The 16,850-nt window shown below is 42.7% G+C and overlaps 2 protein-coding genes across 6 annotated transcripts in view; one reads left to right on the top strand and one right to left on the bottom strand.

Moving 5' to 3' along the window:
• The window catches only part of slc39a4 (solute carrier family 39 member 4), a 21,761-nt gene extending 17,323 nt beyond the window's left edge, over positions 1 to 4,438 (top strand). The window contains exons 11-12 of the mRNA XM_041249162.1: positions 2,679 to 2,866; positions 3,529 to 4,438. Of these exons, the coding sequence (XP_041105096.1) occupies positions 2,679 to 2,866; positions 3,529 to 3,657 (317 nt within the window). The 3' untranslated portion in view covers positions 3,658 to 4,438. The remainder of the gene's footprint in view (positions 1 to 2,678; positions 2,867 to 3,528) is intronic.
• A 424-nt stretch (positions 4,439 to 4,862) lies between these two features.
• Positions 4,863 to 16,850, bottom strand: part of mroh1 (maestro heat-like repeat family member 1) — a 46,956-nt gene continuing 34,968 nt past the window's right edge. For 3 of the 5 annotated variants that reach the window (XM_041249159.1, XM_041249161.1, XM_041249160.1), the window contains 17 exons: positions 15,958 to 16,053; positions 14,181 to 14,285; positions 13,941 to 14,076; positions 13,675 to 13,787; positions 13,128 to 13,280; positions 12,729 to 12,883; positions 12,206 to 12,371; positions 11,607 to 11,809; positions 11,133 to 11,270; positions 10,890 to 11,004; positions 10,341 to 10,487; positions 9,834 to 10,022; positions 9,583 to 9,732; positions 9,028 to 9,162; positions 8,623 to 8,725; positions 6,806 to 6,871; positions 4,863 to 6,500 (listed from right to left, as the gene is read on the bottom strand). In XM_041249159.1, coding sequence (XP_041105093.1) covers positions 6,418 to 6,500; positions 6,806 to 6,871; positions 8,623 to 8,725; positions 9,028 to 9,162; positions 9,583 to 9,732; positions 9,834 to 10,022; positions 10,341 to 10,487; positions 10,890 to 11,004; positions 11,133 to 11,270; positions 11,607 to 11,809; positions 12,206 to 12,371; positions 12,729 to 12,883; positions 13,128 to 13,280; positions 13,675 to 13,787; positions 13,941 to 14,076; positions 14,181 to 14,285; positions 15,958 to 16,053 — 2,253 coding nt within the window. In that variant the 3' untranslated portion in view covers positions 4,863 to 6,417. Of the gene's footprint in view, positions 6,501 to 6,805; positions 6,872 to 8,622; positions 8,726 to 9,027; positions 9,163 to 9,377; positions 9,480 to 9,582; positions 9,733 to 9,833; positions 10,023 to 10,340; positions 10,488 to 10,889; positions 11,005 to 11,132; positions 11,271 to 11,606; positions 11,810 to 12,205; positions 12,372 to 12,728; positions 12,884 to 13,127; positions 13,281 to 13,674; positions 13,788 to 13,940; positions 14,077 to 14,180; positions 14,286 to 15,957; positions 16,054 to 16,850 lie in introns of those variants that run through there. The other 2 variants (XR_005950203.1, XR_005950204.1) reach the window with 2 other exon arrangements.

The raw sequence follows: 16,850 nt of genomic DNA, 5'->3' as shown, positions 1-16,850 counted from the left end.
TGCGCATGTGCAAGGCTGAACAGGGGCTCGGCTGATTTTTTCAAAGCGGGTTCACAGCGACTTAGCAGCTCCTGAGCTGAAGGAGTAGCAAGTACCAATGTTCAGCATTAGGACATCATAAACACGGATGCTGTTCATTTAAATCTCTTAACTGTCCAACACGTACAACTGCGAGATAACAGGTTAAATATCGACTCATAAAAAATGAGGGTCAGATTTAATAATCAACTGCCTGAAGTTTTAATAATACATCAAAAAGACACAACGTAACATAAAAAGAGTACATTGAAAAGAGCACAGATCAGAATGATCATGAATAACTGCGCGAAAGTGGTCTAGATTTATATATATTATATATATATATATATAATATATATATAGTATATATTTTTTTTACCATAAGACCTGAAATTTGAATTGTGCAGCCCCGGGCTAATGGACATGTTTCCATGACAGGACATACTGTTTACTGTAGCTGTGGAGACTGGTGTCCCCCTAGATCAGGGCTACTCAACCCTGGTCCTGGATGGCCGCTGTCCCTCCTGGTTTTTGTTCTAAATGTACACTAAATTTATTCATAGGACCAATTAAGCTTCTAATAAGCGCTTAATTGGTCCAATTAAGTAATTTAGGGAACAGTTTGAACAAAAACCAGCAGTAGTGTGTCTTTTGGGGCTCTTAAAAATATAAAATCCACACTGACCACTCCTTATGTTCCAATAAATATGATCAACTCTGCATGGCCAATAATGTGACTCATTTATCAAGAAGCCATAGGGTAAACTATTTCTCACGGCTGGCTGTGCTTTATATTACAGCTGTGGAAAATGGTTCCCCTAGGAAGTGCGTCTTCTAGGGCAGGGTTTTCCAGTCCTGGTCTGGGGGACCCCCTGTGTCTTCTTGTTTTCAATCCAACTGAGCTCTTAATTACTTATGGTAATTGAACCCTTAACTGAACTAATAATGTGCTTAATTAGACCTTTTTAATTGTTTTCAGATTTTAAACAGTTGGAGATTTCATGTTAGCTATACAATTTTATAAGTAACTTGGCAACTTTTTAGGAGCTGAGAACAATTAAAAAGGTCTAATTAAGCACATTTAGTTCAATTAAGGGTTTAATTAAGTAATTGAGAGCTCAGTTGGAATGAAAACCAGAAGCCACAGGGGGTCCCCAGGACCAGGATTGGAAACCCTGTTCTAGGGCACTTGGAAATGTAAAAGGCACACTGTCCACTCCCAGCATTCCAGCAAGCATTTATAAACACTGCATAACCCATTTTCATGGCTGGATATACTTTATATTGCAGCTGTCTTCTTCTAAAAGTGTCACATTATTGGCTATGCAGTGTTTATAAATGTCTGCTGGAACATCAGAAGTGGACAATGTGAGTTTTACATTTCCAAGTGCCCTAGAATGTGCACTTCCTAGGGGGAACCATTTTCCACAGCTGCAATACACAGCACATCCAGTCGTGAATAATGATTCTCCTTGGTTTTTCAATACAAGAGTCCCATTATAGCAGGGCTTCTCAAACTCAGTCCTGGGGACCCCCTGTGTCTGCTGGTTTTCATTCCAACCAAGCTCTCAATTACTTAACTAGACCCTTAATTGAACAGTTGCAGATTTCAAGTTAGCTATAACATTGTATAAGTAACTTGAACGTTGCAACTGTTTAAGAGCTGAAAACAATTAAAAAGGTCTAATTAAGTCAATTATCAGTTTAATTAAGGGTTTAGTTAGGTAATTGAGAGACAGGAGGTCCCCTGGACCGGGTTTGAGAATCCTTGCATTATAGGTTATGCAGTGTTTATAAATGCCTGCTGGAAATACATATACATAAACATGTTTCTCTTTAACAAAATGTTTTACCCCAGCACACTAATAGAAGTGATTCCAAACATTGTAAGCAGTGTGATGGCAAATGAACAAAGATATGTGTACTCCTCATGAAAGAGCACGTATTTATTAACAAGCATGTGTTTTATGGGCTTGCCAGCTTTTTTGCATTGCTGCCTTGTCGATATAATACAATAAATCACAATCTGCGTGCTTTTCAACATACTCTTTCAATGTTACGTTGTGTATTTTTGGTGCATTATTTAAAAAGTATGGAGTTCACTTCCTGTTTATCTCAGGAGCTGCTCATCAATGGCAGCTGCTGTGCGTTCCCTCAGGAGCTGCTGCATCGCCATCGCTTTGACACAATCAGCAGAGCACGTGTAGCGACAGGTTAAAACAGCTCTGCACATGCACACAATGAGCACGGGGAACAGAATTCGACACTACACTGGTAAGCCACTCAGTTACTTAACGCGTGTTATTTTTCACACAAATAACATGGTTTGTCCATGAAAACTTATTCTCACACGTGTTTTACACACACACATACATATATCCTGTAAAATGAGGGGTTATAAATTGATTGGTCACACTTGTGGGCTTTGATTGATTAATCTGGTCTACCCGAACTGTTCAAATAAACAGTGTGTGGGGAAAAAAAAATCTCGAAAAAGGAATCTCAAAATTGCAAAAGGTGCTTACTTATTAAACACACCCAGTGTTATTAGTCTAATTACACTTTCCATTGTAGCCCTCATCAGGGTAGAAGTTGCCATGTGTTCGATGCTGCAATGTAACGTACAGCTCTGTTCCTCTGCTTCCCCTTTTCTCTCTCAGGTGACTTTGCAGTTCTCCTCCATTCTGGGGTGAGCATAAAGCAAGCGGTCCTGCTGAACTTCGGCAGCGCGCTCACGTCCTTTGTCGGGCTCTACATCGCCCTGTCCGTGTCAGCCGATCAGCTCGCCCAGCAGTGGATTTTCACAGTCACGGCTGGACTCTTCTTGTATGTGGCCTTAGCAGATATGGTAGGCTAAACCGTTTTCTTGTGCTTTTGGAATAAGATAACTAACACAAAGGTCTATTATCCACTCCTATAGGGCAAACCTTGGCTGGGGTGTGACATTTTCACTGAACATCGACAACCAGCATTCTTGTTTCTAACTTTGAATGGGACAGAAGAGCGGTTTCATCACCGAGTCATTTGTTTCAGAATGCAGAATTCTAATTTAATATTCCCAAAGCACATACTTCTGTGATTGTCTGCTGGGGTACAGTCTATTTTTTCTCAGTTCTTTATTTAAGCTTTTAGCTAAACATGATGTAAGGCTAACCTTTGTTCTACATTTTCGCACGATAAAGGTTATAATGAAGACGAGTGATCTCTTACTGGTTCGGATCTATGTTTTCGCATGATAAAGGTTGTAATGAAGACGAGCGATCTCTTACTGGTTCGGATCTGTTTTCGCATGATAAAGGTTATAATGAAGACGAGCGATCTCTTACTGGTTCGGCTCTATGTTTTAGCATGATAAAGGTTATAATGAAGACGAGTGATCTCTTACTGGTTCGGATCTATGTTTTAGCATGATAAAGGTTATAATGAAGATGAGTGCTCTCTTACTGGTCCTGGTATATTATGATAAAGGTTTTAATGCTGATATTTTCTTGTCATGTCTTCTCTTTCCAGCTCCCAACAATAATGCATGTTGACACTATGAGGCCCTGGCTCATATTTTTCTTGCACAACCTGGGACTGCTGAGTGGGTGGGGAATCCTACTCCTCCTCTCAATCTATGAAGAAAATATCATCATCTAAACATACCACAGGCAAACTGTTAATGCACCACTCAGGAAATTAAACTCATTCACACAGTAGTTTCACAATGCCTTCATGAAATGCCTCCCACAATCAGAGTGAAACACTACCCCTTGATCTCTTGTTTTTAATCAGTGTGTGTTATGGACAATGAGCCAAATCTCAATATTGACTAATACTGTCATTTTAACCCAGATTCCAGTCACTGCACAAGCAGTCATCTATTCGTTTAATACATGCGTGTCTGAGACAATTTATAGTATAGAACATCATTTGTATATATGTTTTCTATTTGTATCTATACAATATGATCACTGGATTATAAGGGATAATCTATGCTCTATGTATTTGTTTGTTTTGAATCATAGATTCAGCATTCAAGGACCATGATCCTGCTCTCTGGCTCTGTAACCATGCGATTCAATACAGCGACCATATGTTGTATTCAAATAAATTTACCTTGTCATCTGTGAATGCAGATTCCATTTTACATTAGAATATGACTCGTTTAGAGAAAAGTCCAATACAATTCTACTGTGCAATAAAAGGGTGAGTCGCACATGCATTGTTCAAAGACAGGACCAATTGCTGTACACCCTTGGCTACAAGACAGTGTTATCAAAATAAGGGTAATGCAATTTATAAATAGGGTGTAGGACTGTGTAGCCTTTGGTTACATACCTTGTGTACCATGCACAGTATTCTATATAGTAACCTATGGTATGCGAAGGTGTTTTTGATAAGCGTAGAACCCAAATACTATAACATGAATATACTGCTCACGCTGAATGTTGCACAGTGAGAGTTCTCTTACAATGTGTAAGCATGCACATGGTACTGTAATAATTGGTCTCATGCACAGGACCAGCCTCGATATTTTATTAATTTAATGATGTACAATCATGAGGCACGACCACGAGGTACCAGTACAATTCAACATCACACTCACATACCCACACACAACCACCATGTACATTACATTCAGGGAACAAACAAATTGAAACGGATTCACACTTTCATTATGTGTGTGTATTCTGAAAGCAACTGTTAAATATCTGAGCTGCAAGATATTGGTGCTGGAAAAGCAATTTAGAGATATCTTTAAATGTTAACCTGTACTTGCCACCCAGCTGGGACTGTAACAGATGTACAATCTAATGAAACCGTAGCGCCAAACACAGTGAACTATGCAGTTACAATGTAAATCAATTTACAACCGCCTTTATTTTACACTTGAGACAGCTATCGTGCTACGAAATCAGATTGGTACACTCAGTGCTGTTTGTACCTCTTTTCTTAATGATCAGTAAACATGAGGCACAAACAGTACAGTAAAAGTAGCAGTGAGCCTCAGAAATATATAAAGGAACCAACACATTACTGAAAGATCACTGACAAGACCCTTACCCCTTAAAGTACAAGCAAAAAATATATAACCCTAAACCATAGAGTATGAAAAAAACCCACTAAATCAATAATGCTGAATGTAGAAAGCTGCAGGTTCTTTTTTTGTTATATGTATAGTGATTGTACATTGACAATACTGTATATGTCCCGTATAATATTTTAATTACATACACCACACCATTCCTTAGCACAGGGGCCTAGCAGCTGTGTTTTTGTGTGCCTCTATCTTCTGGCAGTGCCCATATTCACGCTACAAGGAGCTACATGATTTTAAGCCAGACTAGAACTCATTTCTGACCATGACCGATGATGAAATCAAACACAGAATATAAGCAAAACACACATCCGGCCTGCCAAGGACATAAAAAACACAACACATGATTGGAGCCATGGAATGCACATGTCCCAATGACCTACATCCGCATCAAGTAAAACTACCTAAGATGTAACCAGATGCCAGTTCACTTTAAAAAGTAGCGTAAGATGACCTAGCATATGAAACCATGTGGTACTCGTGCAAAGGAATGCCTGTAATTTTTGCTTAGTTATTTATATTATGCATCCTATGTATTGCCGTCTACATACAGCAAGCCTCCAATTTAATCACCAGGGATAAAAGCCCTTTATCAGATGAGCTTGCTCAGTTTCAATTCCATGGGAGTAAAACCCCATTCCATACTGACTTCACTTCAGATCATCTTGCTTGACACCCAAGCACTCTCGATATACAGTCTTGCATCATAAGCGCTGTATATGGTTTGGTTATATACACATGCAAGACAGAACTGAACAGGACATAAGCAATGACCCTTGACAGGCAAAGCATACATACGCAACACCTGATGCAGTCACAGCAGTGCAAACATTCTCAATGTGGGAACACTTATCACAGTGGTTGGGAAGGGGGGGGGGGGGGGGGGGATGAAGGTTAAACTCCACTTATCTTGATACAAAGACATCTTTTACATATAGGTTACTGCTACTGACCCCACTTCCAATGCAGGTTCCCTCGTTACCATAACACAGGAACTGTTGGGATAGTAACAAAAATTAAGTCTGTAGCAAACAGATCTGGCACTTGACATCGCTGGGAAGCTCACAGCATTCAGAATGAATCAGTGAGGGAAGAGAAGAAAAAGAAAAGAGCCACCGTAAAATGAATGAATAGTCAACCACTCTTATTGCCATCTTTATACCATGTATTTATCCTCCTTCCCAGACCCAGTTCTTTTCTTCCACAGTTCTGGAGGTTGAGATGGGGAAGAGCATGTGCTTTTCTGAATATCTAGTCAGGGTCTGTTTTTGGCGGATGCTGTAACAGATATGCAATTCGATGGTTTGAAAACTGCTGGTTTAAAACTGATGGAATCGGCCCATGGCTTCTGCAGCCTTCGCCCTGACCAAGGGCTCAGGATCTTGGAGCAGAAGTACAAGACCTAAACAAAAGAAAAAAACAAAAAGAACCAGATGAACAGATAATGGGGTCTGGAAAACAAAAGCACCCGCCCTACAGTTAACACTGCTGTGTCCATGGACTGTCCTGTCCTACAGTTAACACTGCTGTGTCCGTGGACTGTCCGGTCCTACAGTTAACACTGCTGTGTCAGTGGACTGTCCTGCAGTGCTTGACACAAAACCATACAACATTTAAGTTTTCACATCAAATCAATGCTGAACTTACTGTACCTTCACCCCAACCCCACAGGAACACACCAACACCCTTCCCTTTCAGAAAACATACCCTTGGTGACGTTTCCCATGTTCATGTGCGAGAAATAATCTTCTGGAAGGTTTCCAAGCAGAAACCCTAATAGGTGAAAATGAAATATTTCAATAAACATGGATTTTTATTTATTTTTGCATTTACTTACATTTCTATAGTGCCTTAACCAAGGCGCTTTACAAATTTAAACAAAATAATACAACCAAGAAAAATGGGTGAGGAAAGAAAGTAAGTTATTGGGCTAGGGTGGGGAGATACAAATGAGTTGCGAGTGTGAAAGTAAAGGGCCAGAGGCTAGGTCAGGGTCAGCAAGCAGGGTCATAACAGGTCAGGGACCAGGAGAATTAGTAGGATGGGCTAGGGGGAGGAGCGGAAAATACGTAGTGTGGGTGACTGTTTTATGATAAGTGGGAGTTTATCCCAACGAAGGGGAGCAAGAAGGGAAAAGGAACAGAAACGGGACTGGGCACAGGGCGAGGGTGAGACAGAGAGTGACAACAGGGATTGGGAGCGTAAGGGACATGGGGGAACATAGCAGGTGATCAGTGCAGCCAGTTAAGGTGGGGCAAGACCACAGAGAGATTAATACACAAGGGTAAGGAATTTGAACAGGCAATGATAATAGACAGGGAGCCAGTGTAGCTGGAGGAGGAGAGGGGGGTATGGAAGGAGTGGGGGAGGTTGAATATGATACAGGCAGAGGTGTTTTGAATTTGTTGTAATGGTGTGAAGGCGTAGGAGGAGAGGTCAAGTAGGAGGGAATTACAGTAATCGAGATGGGTAGACCAGGAGTTTAGAAGCAGAATAGGAAATGGAGGGGCATATTTTGCAGATGTTGAATAAGTGGAAACGGCAGGTGCGTGTTATGGCCGAGATATGGTCAGAAAGGGAGAGGGCAGAGTCGAAGATGACACAGAGGTTACAAGCCGAGAGGGACAGAATAAGGGACAAGGGAGGGAATGAGATGGTGGGGAAAAAATTGGAGAGGGGAGGAAAAGGATTTCATTTTTTGATGGGATTTCAGGATTTGATAGCAACCAAGCAAGGTGATATACTGGCGGCAAGGTGGGGGGTAAAGGAGGGAAATGAAAAGAGCAAAGAAGTGGATGGTGGAAGTTAAGAGGAAATAAGAGCTTCAATGGGTGAGGTGTACAGGGAGAATTGCAAGGGTCCCGGGACAGAACTCTGGGGACACAGACAGTCAGAGGGGGGAGGGGGGGGGGGGATAGGTATGACTGTAACCAGGCAAGGGGTGTGCCAGAGATACCGAGGTTGGAAAGAGTGGAGAGGAGAATGGGCTGACTGACTGTGTCAAAAGCAGAGGGAAGGCAAGGAGAATGAGAATTGGAGAAGAGGCCAGCGTGGGAGGAGTTGGCCACATGATTCTGGAGAGTGAGGAGGGCAGTCTCGGTGGAATGGGAGGGACGGATGCCAGATTGAAATTGTGGGTAGAGGGAATTGGCGGATATATAGTGCGATAGACGCAAGTGGCTAGATGATCAAGGAGTGTAGAGAAATGGAATGGGAAGCTGGGGGCAGGGGCTAGTCTGAGGGAGAGTCAGGAGGTGTAGGTGAATAGTACTGATTTTAGTGGTGAAGTAGTCAGCGAGATCGCTAGCAGTGAGGGTTGGGAGGGATGGAGATTGGGATGAGGGAGGGGGACGGAGTAACTTATTGAGGGTTGAGAAGAGCTGACGCGGATGGGAGGCCAGAGCAGTGATGTGTGTAATAAAGTATTCGTGTTTGGCTAGTTCCAGAGCAGAGTGGAAATTGAAGAGAATTGCAAGTGAAATACAGCTTACACATGCACCTTCTGTAGGAATGCATTTCCTCACCTATAAACATTGCAGCACTAGCTCTGACCTCAGCCCAGTTACTCTTGAAGAACTGAATGACGGTGATATGGTAAAAGTTCAGCATGCTTGGGAAGTCCTGAATCTGAGAATATAAAACAATTCAACATTTGTAAACAATGAAGAAAAAAAATTTAGATGTACGCTGGGTAAAAATTATTAAAAAAAAGTACTGACTCAATATTCTAATTCTATTAGTGTTCTATTCTAACACTAACTATTAAAAAGAATTGTATAAATAAAATACATTGAAATTAACATGGCATTCCTTTCAAAACTAACAAGAAGTTAAAGAAAGGGGATCTCTAAAGATATCATTTAAACTGGCCTTTCCAAATAAACACTCCCACCAATGAATGCAAGGGGAAGGTGTGATAAGTCCCTCACAATGTACTTGGTCAGGTCATTGATAAATTCCCCGTAGTGAAGTCCTCTGTCCTCGTGCAGGTGGTTCTGAAACATCGTTGTGATCTGGCTGGAGCCAACCACTGGGGCACACTCCCGCATAGCAAACTTGCATGCCTGGGGTGGGGGAGAGACAAACACACACACACACACACACACAAGTATCATTCATTCTACTTCCACATAGTCTCTATCAAAGACACCAGTTAGTTGTCTACAATACTGGTCTTCATTGACTGAATGGCCAAAAAAACTAGAAAGGACTTTAAAATCACACACATGGTACAGCTCCCTGTGCACTGCCCAGACCCAGGAGCACCAAGGAGACATACTTGTCCGTGCAGCCGCTGTCTTCAGGGCATTTGCATGGGCCCTTACTATCATGCCCCCCTTGTGAAGTCACCGAGATCCTTCTACTTTTTTGATGAAAGCTGCTGAAAAGTTACACACAACTCTCATCACATGACATGGCCCATGACCAATTTGCCACTTTTAGTACTCTACAATGTTACCATTGAAAGAAAAGCCTGGCCCTACCTTAACAACCTCTGGGCTTGGGTCATTGAGGTGCAGCAAGAGGCTGACCAGGACATTGTGGATCTGGTCCTTAAAGACAGGTTCTCCTGATCCAAACTTCGAGAGGTTTCCTAACAGGGTGATGGACGTAGAACGGATCTCATCATTCTCCTGAAAAACAAACAAAAAAAGCTAGATTCAATCTATTCAGGGATACTGAATGTAGGTGTTGCACAGGGAGTCACACTGATGGATGCACAGTAACAGCTTACACTCTCCAAGAAAGGCTTGATCTTCATGAAGATGTAGACCACAAGCAGCTGAACGTTCTTCTTGTCCAGGTACACAAGGACCTTTGAGAGGCCAGACATGGCTTCTAATGCAATCTGCTTGCTGGGATCATCCCTCTCCTCCATTCCTGAGCTCATTGCAGCGAGCAGCTCTTTGGCGTACTTGTTAACCTGGGGGCAGAAGTGCAATTATTTATTTCCACGTAGTGGTGAACACATCTTCTCCAGACAGTATGCCTTAATAATAACCGATCACGCCTTAATAACCGATCTAGAGTTACCTAAAATTATATAAACTAAAACCTACTTTCATCTTTAAGAGTCCAGTGTCTCAATACAAATTAGACCTATCTTTATTTAAAGAAGACAGAACTTTTCCCTGTCCATAACGCACACTGCGTTTTGTTAGATTACCTCAGACAGTCAGTTAGAACTACTTTGTTCGGTCTTATTCTCCTGCTGACACAGATTTAAAAGGCTGTTCCCTACCTTCTCTGGAGAGCCCACAGCCATGTTGCCCAGACCCCGGACAGACAGCATGCGTGTGGTGCTCGAGGGGTCCGATATCCTCTCCATCATGCTGTTCATGAGCACATCCATCATCATCAGCTCCGACACAACGTGGTGGTTCAGCAGCTTGGAAAGAGAGAGAACTTTAACATTGCAGTGCATGACGACGAACACTCCCGTACTTCAACACAAAAATTAAAGCAGGCTCAGTTCATACACACATGAAAAACAGAAGTATGTAACCCCTTTCCCACTTTGCATTTTATATAAATTTATGGGAAAAATCTGTAATCCTGGTGTAGAACATAAATAAAATCAGCAAACAGCACACACATGGGGGCAAGTGGATACATTTTCAGGTAACAAATCCTGGATTTGTGTGCTACTTTGTGAGGTACACGGCCCACTCCCAATCAAGATGGTTGGGATAACCTTGGGGGTTGGGGGGGGATCACGGCACCCCACAAAGTGTCTGTATTGAATTGTAATGGAATCTAGTTCAACATGATGTACTTGCTGTAAACTCACCTCTGAGAAGAATGCCGTCACTGTAATTCTCTGGCATTCATAGATATTGCTCAGGCTTGGACAGAGGCTTTCCACAATTTCAGGAAGTCGAGGGCCTGCATGCTTAGCCATGGCTCTGTTTAAAAGAAGAACACAAGAACAGAGTGTACAGGGCACCTCCAGGCTCAATCCAAGCTCTTTTCTTCTATGGCTCCAGCCTTTTATAAAAACCAGTTTTTCACATTATGAACTCGATTCCTGTACCTGGCCAGGAGAGTGACCCCGGCGGCATGTTGCTGCGGGTCCTTCATCTGCTCCCAAACTCCATCCTGATCCAACGGTTTAACCACATCGTCGAGCTGGGCTCGAGCCAGTAGTATACGCAGTGCCTCCACTGCAACACTGGGGAGAGGCACACATAGAAAACCATTACACAAAGGAACTCATTAGCAAGGGAACCCACTTAGAATAGGAAGAGACCATGCTGTGTGTTGGGAGGATATGATAACAGAATGAAAATGAACAGGTAGAAGGACTGAGTGAGTGTGTGAGGATACAGAATGCACTGTGCGAGGGCAACCTGAGAGTATTTCTTAATTTACTCTCTACCGTGTCTGCTTACAAAGGAGGCATGCAGGCCATGCTCTGCTCTCTCCCTTCCAGCAGTGCTGCAACCCAGCAGGACCCTGCAACACATCACTCGCTGTGCTACTTTAGTGTAACACTGTAGCTGCTCACCCACAGACATCAAAGTGTAGAGCCGTCTTGCTGGAGGGTTTCCTCTCCAGGCCAATGCTGTTGCTGTTGATGTCCTTGGGGAGCTGCACCCCAACGCTTGAGCCCACACGCACCAGGAGGGCACCGAACAGGCGAGGAAACATGCCTGAAACAGCCGCCAAAGTCTTGCCGTTCAGCATAATTTCACGCAGTGCGCAAGTCATCTGATAGAAGGCAAGGAAAAGATTGTATGCACTTTATATCTATGTATCTATATATACACACACACACACACACACACCCACCCAACGTCAAACAAACAGGCTAAAGTCATGTCAATATACTGTGCTATATTTCCATTGTCCAAAATCCCTTTTTGGAAACCACTTGCAATAAGCATGCTGTTCCAATGTGTGCCCTTCCCTGCAACTGGGTTCATTCTGGGGTGTGTTCCTTTTAATTCTGGGTTCAAGAACAATGGTGCCCAATAAGTACAGGAGTATACAAGCAACACTGGATAATCCAAGGACAGCTTTAGTGGGCTCCAACCCGTCAATATTCAGCTCTGCGGTTACTTACTGCCAGGTTATGGTTTCGGGTTCAGGGTTAGGGTTACTTACAGCTAGGGGTTGGCTAGTTGCCACTCTTGCCATGCTGGATCTCAGCATTGACTCCTTCTTCTCCACATACGGGACCATGACATTCAGCTTCTCAATCATTAATTCCATGATCTGAGAAGCTAGAGTGCTATCGGCACCAAGAGCCAGCCACATCTCACAAGACCAGCTTGAAATAAAATCAAAACCACCATGTTAGATCCATCTATGCTTACACAAGCAATTCTAATGATCATATGTTACATTCCTAAGCTTGCGATCGTCCTTTTTTTTTTTCTTTGTTTTTGCTATGGATGCAGGCTCGAATAAATAGGTTGGCAGCAACAGCATGTTTCTTTCTGCAAATCTCAAAGTTTTCTAGTACACCACATTTCATCCCTGGTGTGCTAGCTTTCACGCACATGCACACACAACCCCTATTTGTCAATCTATTTCCAGCAACTAACCCTAAAAAGTATTTTTTCAGGGTTCCATGTGCACTAAGAAATATTTCTGAGGTATAAAACGGTTTGCTTTTGAATCTTACTTGTCGAAGGGCAGTGGGTAGGAGATCAGGGTATTGACGACTGTGTTGAGGTGTTGCGTGGCCAGAATAAGAATGGACTGCCCTACAGCCACCTTCACCTGCTCCTCTGCAATCACCTGGAGGCGAATGTGCAGAACCTCCAGGATTTCAGGAACCTGAACAAAATGAACAGCAAGACGACACTTGGCACAGTACTTAAATAACAATGAACTTCATAAAGTCAAATGAAACCTACTGAACAACGTTACACGATATACCTTAATTATGTTCATATAAATTATGTCTCAATCCTAAAATCTGTGATGCTAAATTTTTTGGCCATAGCTGTATACTTGCATTCAGACAGTTTGTGTTCAGAAAACGAATAAGTGAATGGAAGAAGCTCTTGTACGCCCTTACCAGGTCTTGCAGACCAGCCCCCCGTGTTTTCAGGATGGTGTTTAAGACGACACTGGAAGCGCGGGCGCAGTTGGGCTGTGAATCCACAAGCCCCTCAAACAGCATGAAGATGAGGGTGTTCAACTGCTGCTGAGGCAGGCGCTTGCTGATGATCTAACAGATCAATGCATAAATATAATACAAAAATACAACAAATGCATCCTCTTAATGTCACACATGCATTTACTGCATCAGGGTGGGGTTAATTCCATTCCTTTTTCAAACCAATTCCCAATTTTAGAGACATCATTGTTGCGATTGTTCAACTGCTTCAATCAAAGTAATGTGTTGCCACTGTGAGAAGCCAATTTCAAAAGAATTACTGCCAGTTACAATTTAGATCCATGACAGGCTGGAATTGATTAAAAGGGAATTGAAATTAGAAATTGTTTTTAAAAATTAATTTGAATTGGGGGGGGGGGGAGTGTTACACCACAAAAAACAAACAGGAATTGACCCCAACCCTATATTACAGTGACACATTACTTCTAGGAACAATATGTCTTACCTTGGTGAGCTCAGAGCAGGTCCGGTACAGGACGGCGTGGTCTGGATTGTCCAGCTTGTCCCTAAGCATTATCAGGCTTTCTACCGATTCATCTTGATAGTCAAGTGCATACCCTACAATAAACAAACAAATACATGCAGTCTGTTCAGAATGTCTGTTCAGAATGTGCAGCCGTTCCTCTCCACAGCCAGTGAAGACCCATGTGTTGCAGTTCTTACCTTCATAGCACAGCTGGGGGTACAGCAGTGTGCATATGCAGTCCTTACCTTCATAGCGCAGCTGGATGTACAACAGTGTGTATATGCAGTCCATGGCCTCCTTGCGCACACTGGACTGTGGGTCTGAGCCTCTCGGAGCTAAGCGACCAAGCAGTGCACCCAGGTTATGGAATGATATCATATTCTATTGGGTAAAAAAAACAAAACAAACAACAAGTACAGGGTTACCTTCATGCAAAGACAGACAGGGCTTGGGAATGGCTGGTTATTCAATGGCGACTCACTCACCTTGACGTTCAGATTCTCCAGGTAAAACTCCAGCAGTTCAGAGGTGGCCTTTACTGCCCTCTCCCGTTCTAAGTCTCGAGGGGAGCTCAGCCACACCTCAATGTGCTGAATGAAAATGTGAGACAGATCTCGTGTTAGCATGCCTTATCCGAGATCTCCTGTTAGCATCCCTTATCTGAGATCTCCTGTTAGCATCCCCTATCTGAGATCTCCTGTTAGCATCCCTATCTGAGATCTCCTGTTAGCATCCCTTATCTGAGATCTCCTGTTAGCATCCCCTATCTGAGATCTCCTGTTAGCATCCCCTATCTGAGATCTCCTGTTAGCATCCCTATCTGAGATCTCCTGTTAGCATCCCTATCTGAGATCTCCTGTTAGCATCCCTATCTGAGATCTCCTGTTAGCATCCCCATCTGAGATCTCCTGTTAGCATCCCTTTCTGAGATCTCCTGTTAGCATCCCTTTCTGAGATCTCCTGTTAGCATCCCTATCTGAGATCTCCTGTTAGCATCCCTATCTGAGATCTCCTGTTAGCATCCCTTATCTGAGATCTCCTGTTAGCATCCCTTATCTGAGATCTCCTGTTAGCATCCCCTATCTGAGATCTCCTGTTAGCATCCCTATCTGAGATCTCCTGTTAGCATCCCCATCTGAGATCTCCTGTTAGCATCCCTTATCTGAGATCTCCTGTTAGCATCCCCATCTGAGATCTCCTGTTAGCATCCCCATCTGAGATCTCCTGTTAGCATCCCTTATCTGAGATCTCCTGTTAGCATCCCCATCTGAGATCTCCTGTTAGCATCCCTATCTGAGATCTCCTGTTAGCATCCCTATCTGAGATCTCCTGTTAGCATCCCCTATCTGAGATCTCCTGTTAGCATCCCCTATCTGAGATCTCCTGTTAGCATCCCTTATCTGAGATCTCCTGTTAGCATCCCTATCTGAGATCTCCTGTTAGCATCCCTATCTGAGATCTCCTGTTAGCATCCCCATCTGAGATCTCCTGTTAGCATCCCCATCTGAGATCTCCTGTTAGCATCCCTTATCTGAGATCTCCTGTTAGCATCCCCATCTGAGATCTCCTGTTAGCATCCCTATCTGAGATCTCCTGTTAGCATCCCTTATCTGAGATCTCCTGTTAGCATCCCCTATCTGAGATCTCCTGTTAGCATCCCCTATCTGAGATCTCCTGTTAGCATCCCTATCTGAGATCTCCTGTTAGATCTCCTGTTAGCATCCCTATCTGAGATCTCCTGTTAGCATCCCTATCTGAGATCTCCTGTTAGCATCCCCATCTGAGATCTCCTGTTAGCATCCCTTATCTGAGATCTCCTGTTAGCATCCCTATCTGAGATCTCCTGTTAGCATCCCCATCTGAGATCTCCTGTTAGCATCCCTATCTGAGATCTCCTGTTAGCATCCCTTATCTGAGATCTCCTGTTAGCATCCCTTTCTGAGATCTCCCCTATCTGAGATCTCCTGTTAGCATCCCTTATCTGAGATCTCCTGTTACCATCCCTTAACTGACAATACTTTCAGACAGACAGTAATAAGAAAAGGAGGAGGTGTACATGTTTTTTTCAATTTACACGACCCACTTTTATTAATACATTATTTTAAAAGGAAACTATTTTTCCCAGACTGGTGATTTTCAGGACTCGCTTTCTTCCCCATGAGAAACAGTTTTACCACCCAACACCAATACTGGACACTCCTCTCTGCTTTAAACCTTTTCAATTCTGAGAGTTTCCTGGAATACATCCTGTAAGGTGCTTACCTTGAATATACTTTGGAGCCCATCCGGGCTCAGGTCACGATACAAAACATTCTTCAGCAAACTCTGCAGAGCCCTGAAGGTCTCTCCGTATAGTACCTAGAGCAAAAAGAATGGCAACGGTTAATACTGTAGCTACAGCAGGTCCTGGCATTGGTCAAACACAATGGTCTGAGCCAAGAGCTTTGTTAATTATATAGTGTAACGTCTCAGAACATCCTACAAAAGGGTATACCTTGGTGTTTAATATATTTAAACAACATGTCATTATTATTAAAAGATGACAATGTTTTTTTTTTCTTTTCTATAAACTAATTAAACACACAACTGTTGTCCCTGCTCAGCCCTCCCTGCAGGTATGAGACTACTCTGTCTCAGTTTCATGACAACATGCTGCTGGCCTGTGTTCCTGTAAATATGAATGTATTACATCTTTCTGCCCTTTGAATAAAATAAGAGATCACCTATAGGGGGCTTGGTGGTCCAATGGCTAAAGAAAAGGGGGTCCAATGGTTAAAGAAAGGGTCTTGTTACCAGGAGGTTCCAGTTCAACCCCAGCCACTAACTTACTGCAAGTGACCCTCAGCAAGTCACTTAACCTACTTGTACTCTGTCCTTCGAATGAGATGTAAAACTGAGGTCCTATTGTAAGTGACTCTGCAGCAGTTTTGAAGCATAGTTCACCCCCAAGTCTCTGTAAGTTACTTTGGATAAAAAGTGTCTGCTAGATGACTAAATAATAATAATAATAATAATAATAAAAAAAATACAGTGATACAACCAAAACATTGGTTTTGTAATCATTGCATTTACACTGTTAAACTGATTACATGTTTATATATATATATATATAACACATATATACGCATATTCATATATATAGTATACCACTTCCA

This window comes from Polyodon spathula, chromosome 4, assembly GCF_017654505.1.
Source record: "Polyodon spathula isolate WHYD16114869_AA chromosome 4, ASM1765450v1, whole genome shotgun sequence".
Classification (NCBI taxonomy): Eukaryota; Metazoa; Chordata; class Actinopteri; order Acipenseriformes; family Polyodontidae; genus Polyodon; species Polyodon spathula.
The sequence above is the reverse complement of the archived record's forward strand: the minus strand, read 5'-3'. Positions and strand labels throughout refer to the sequence as shown.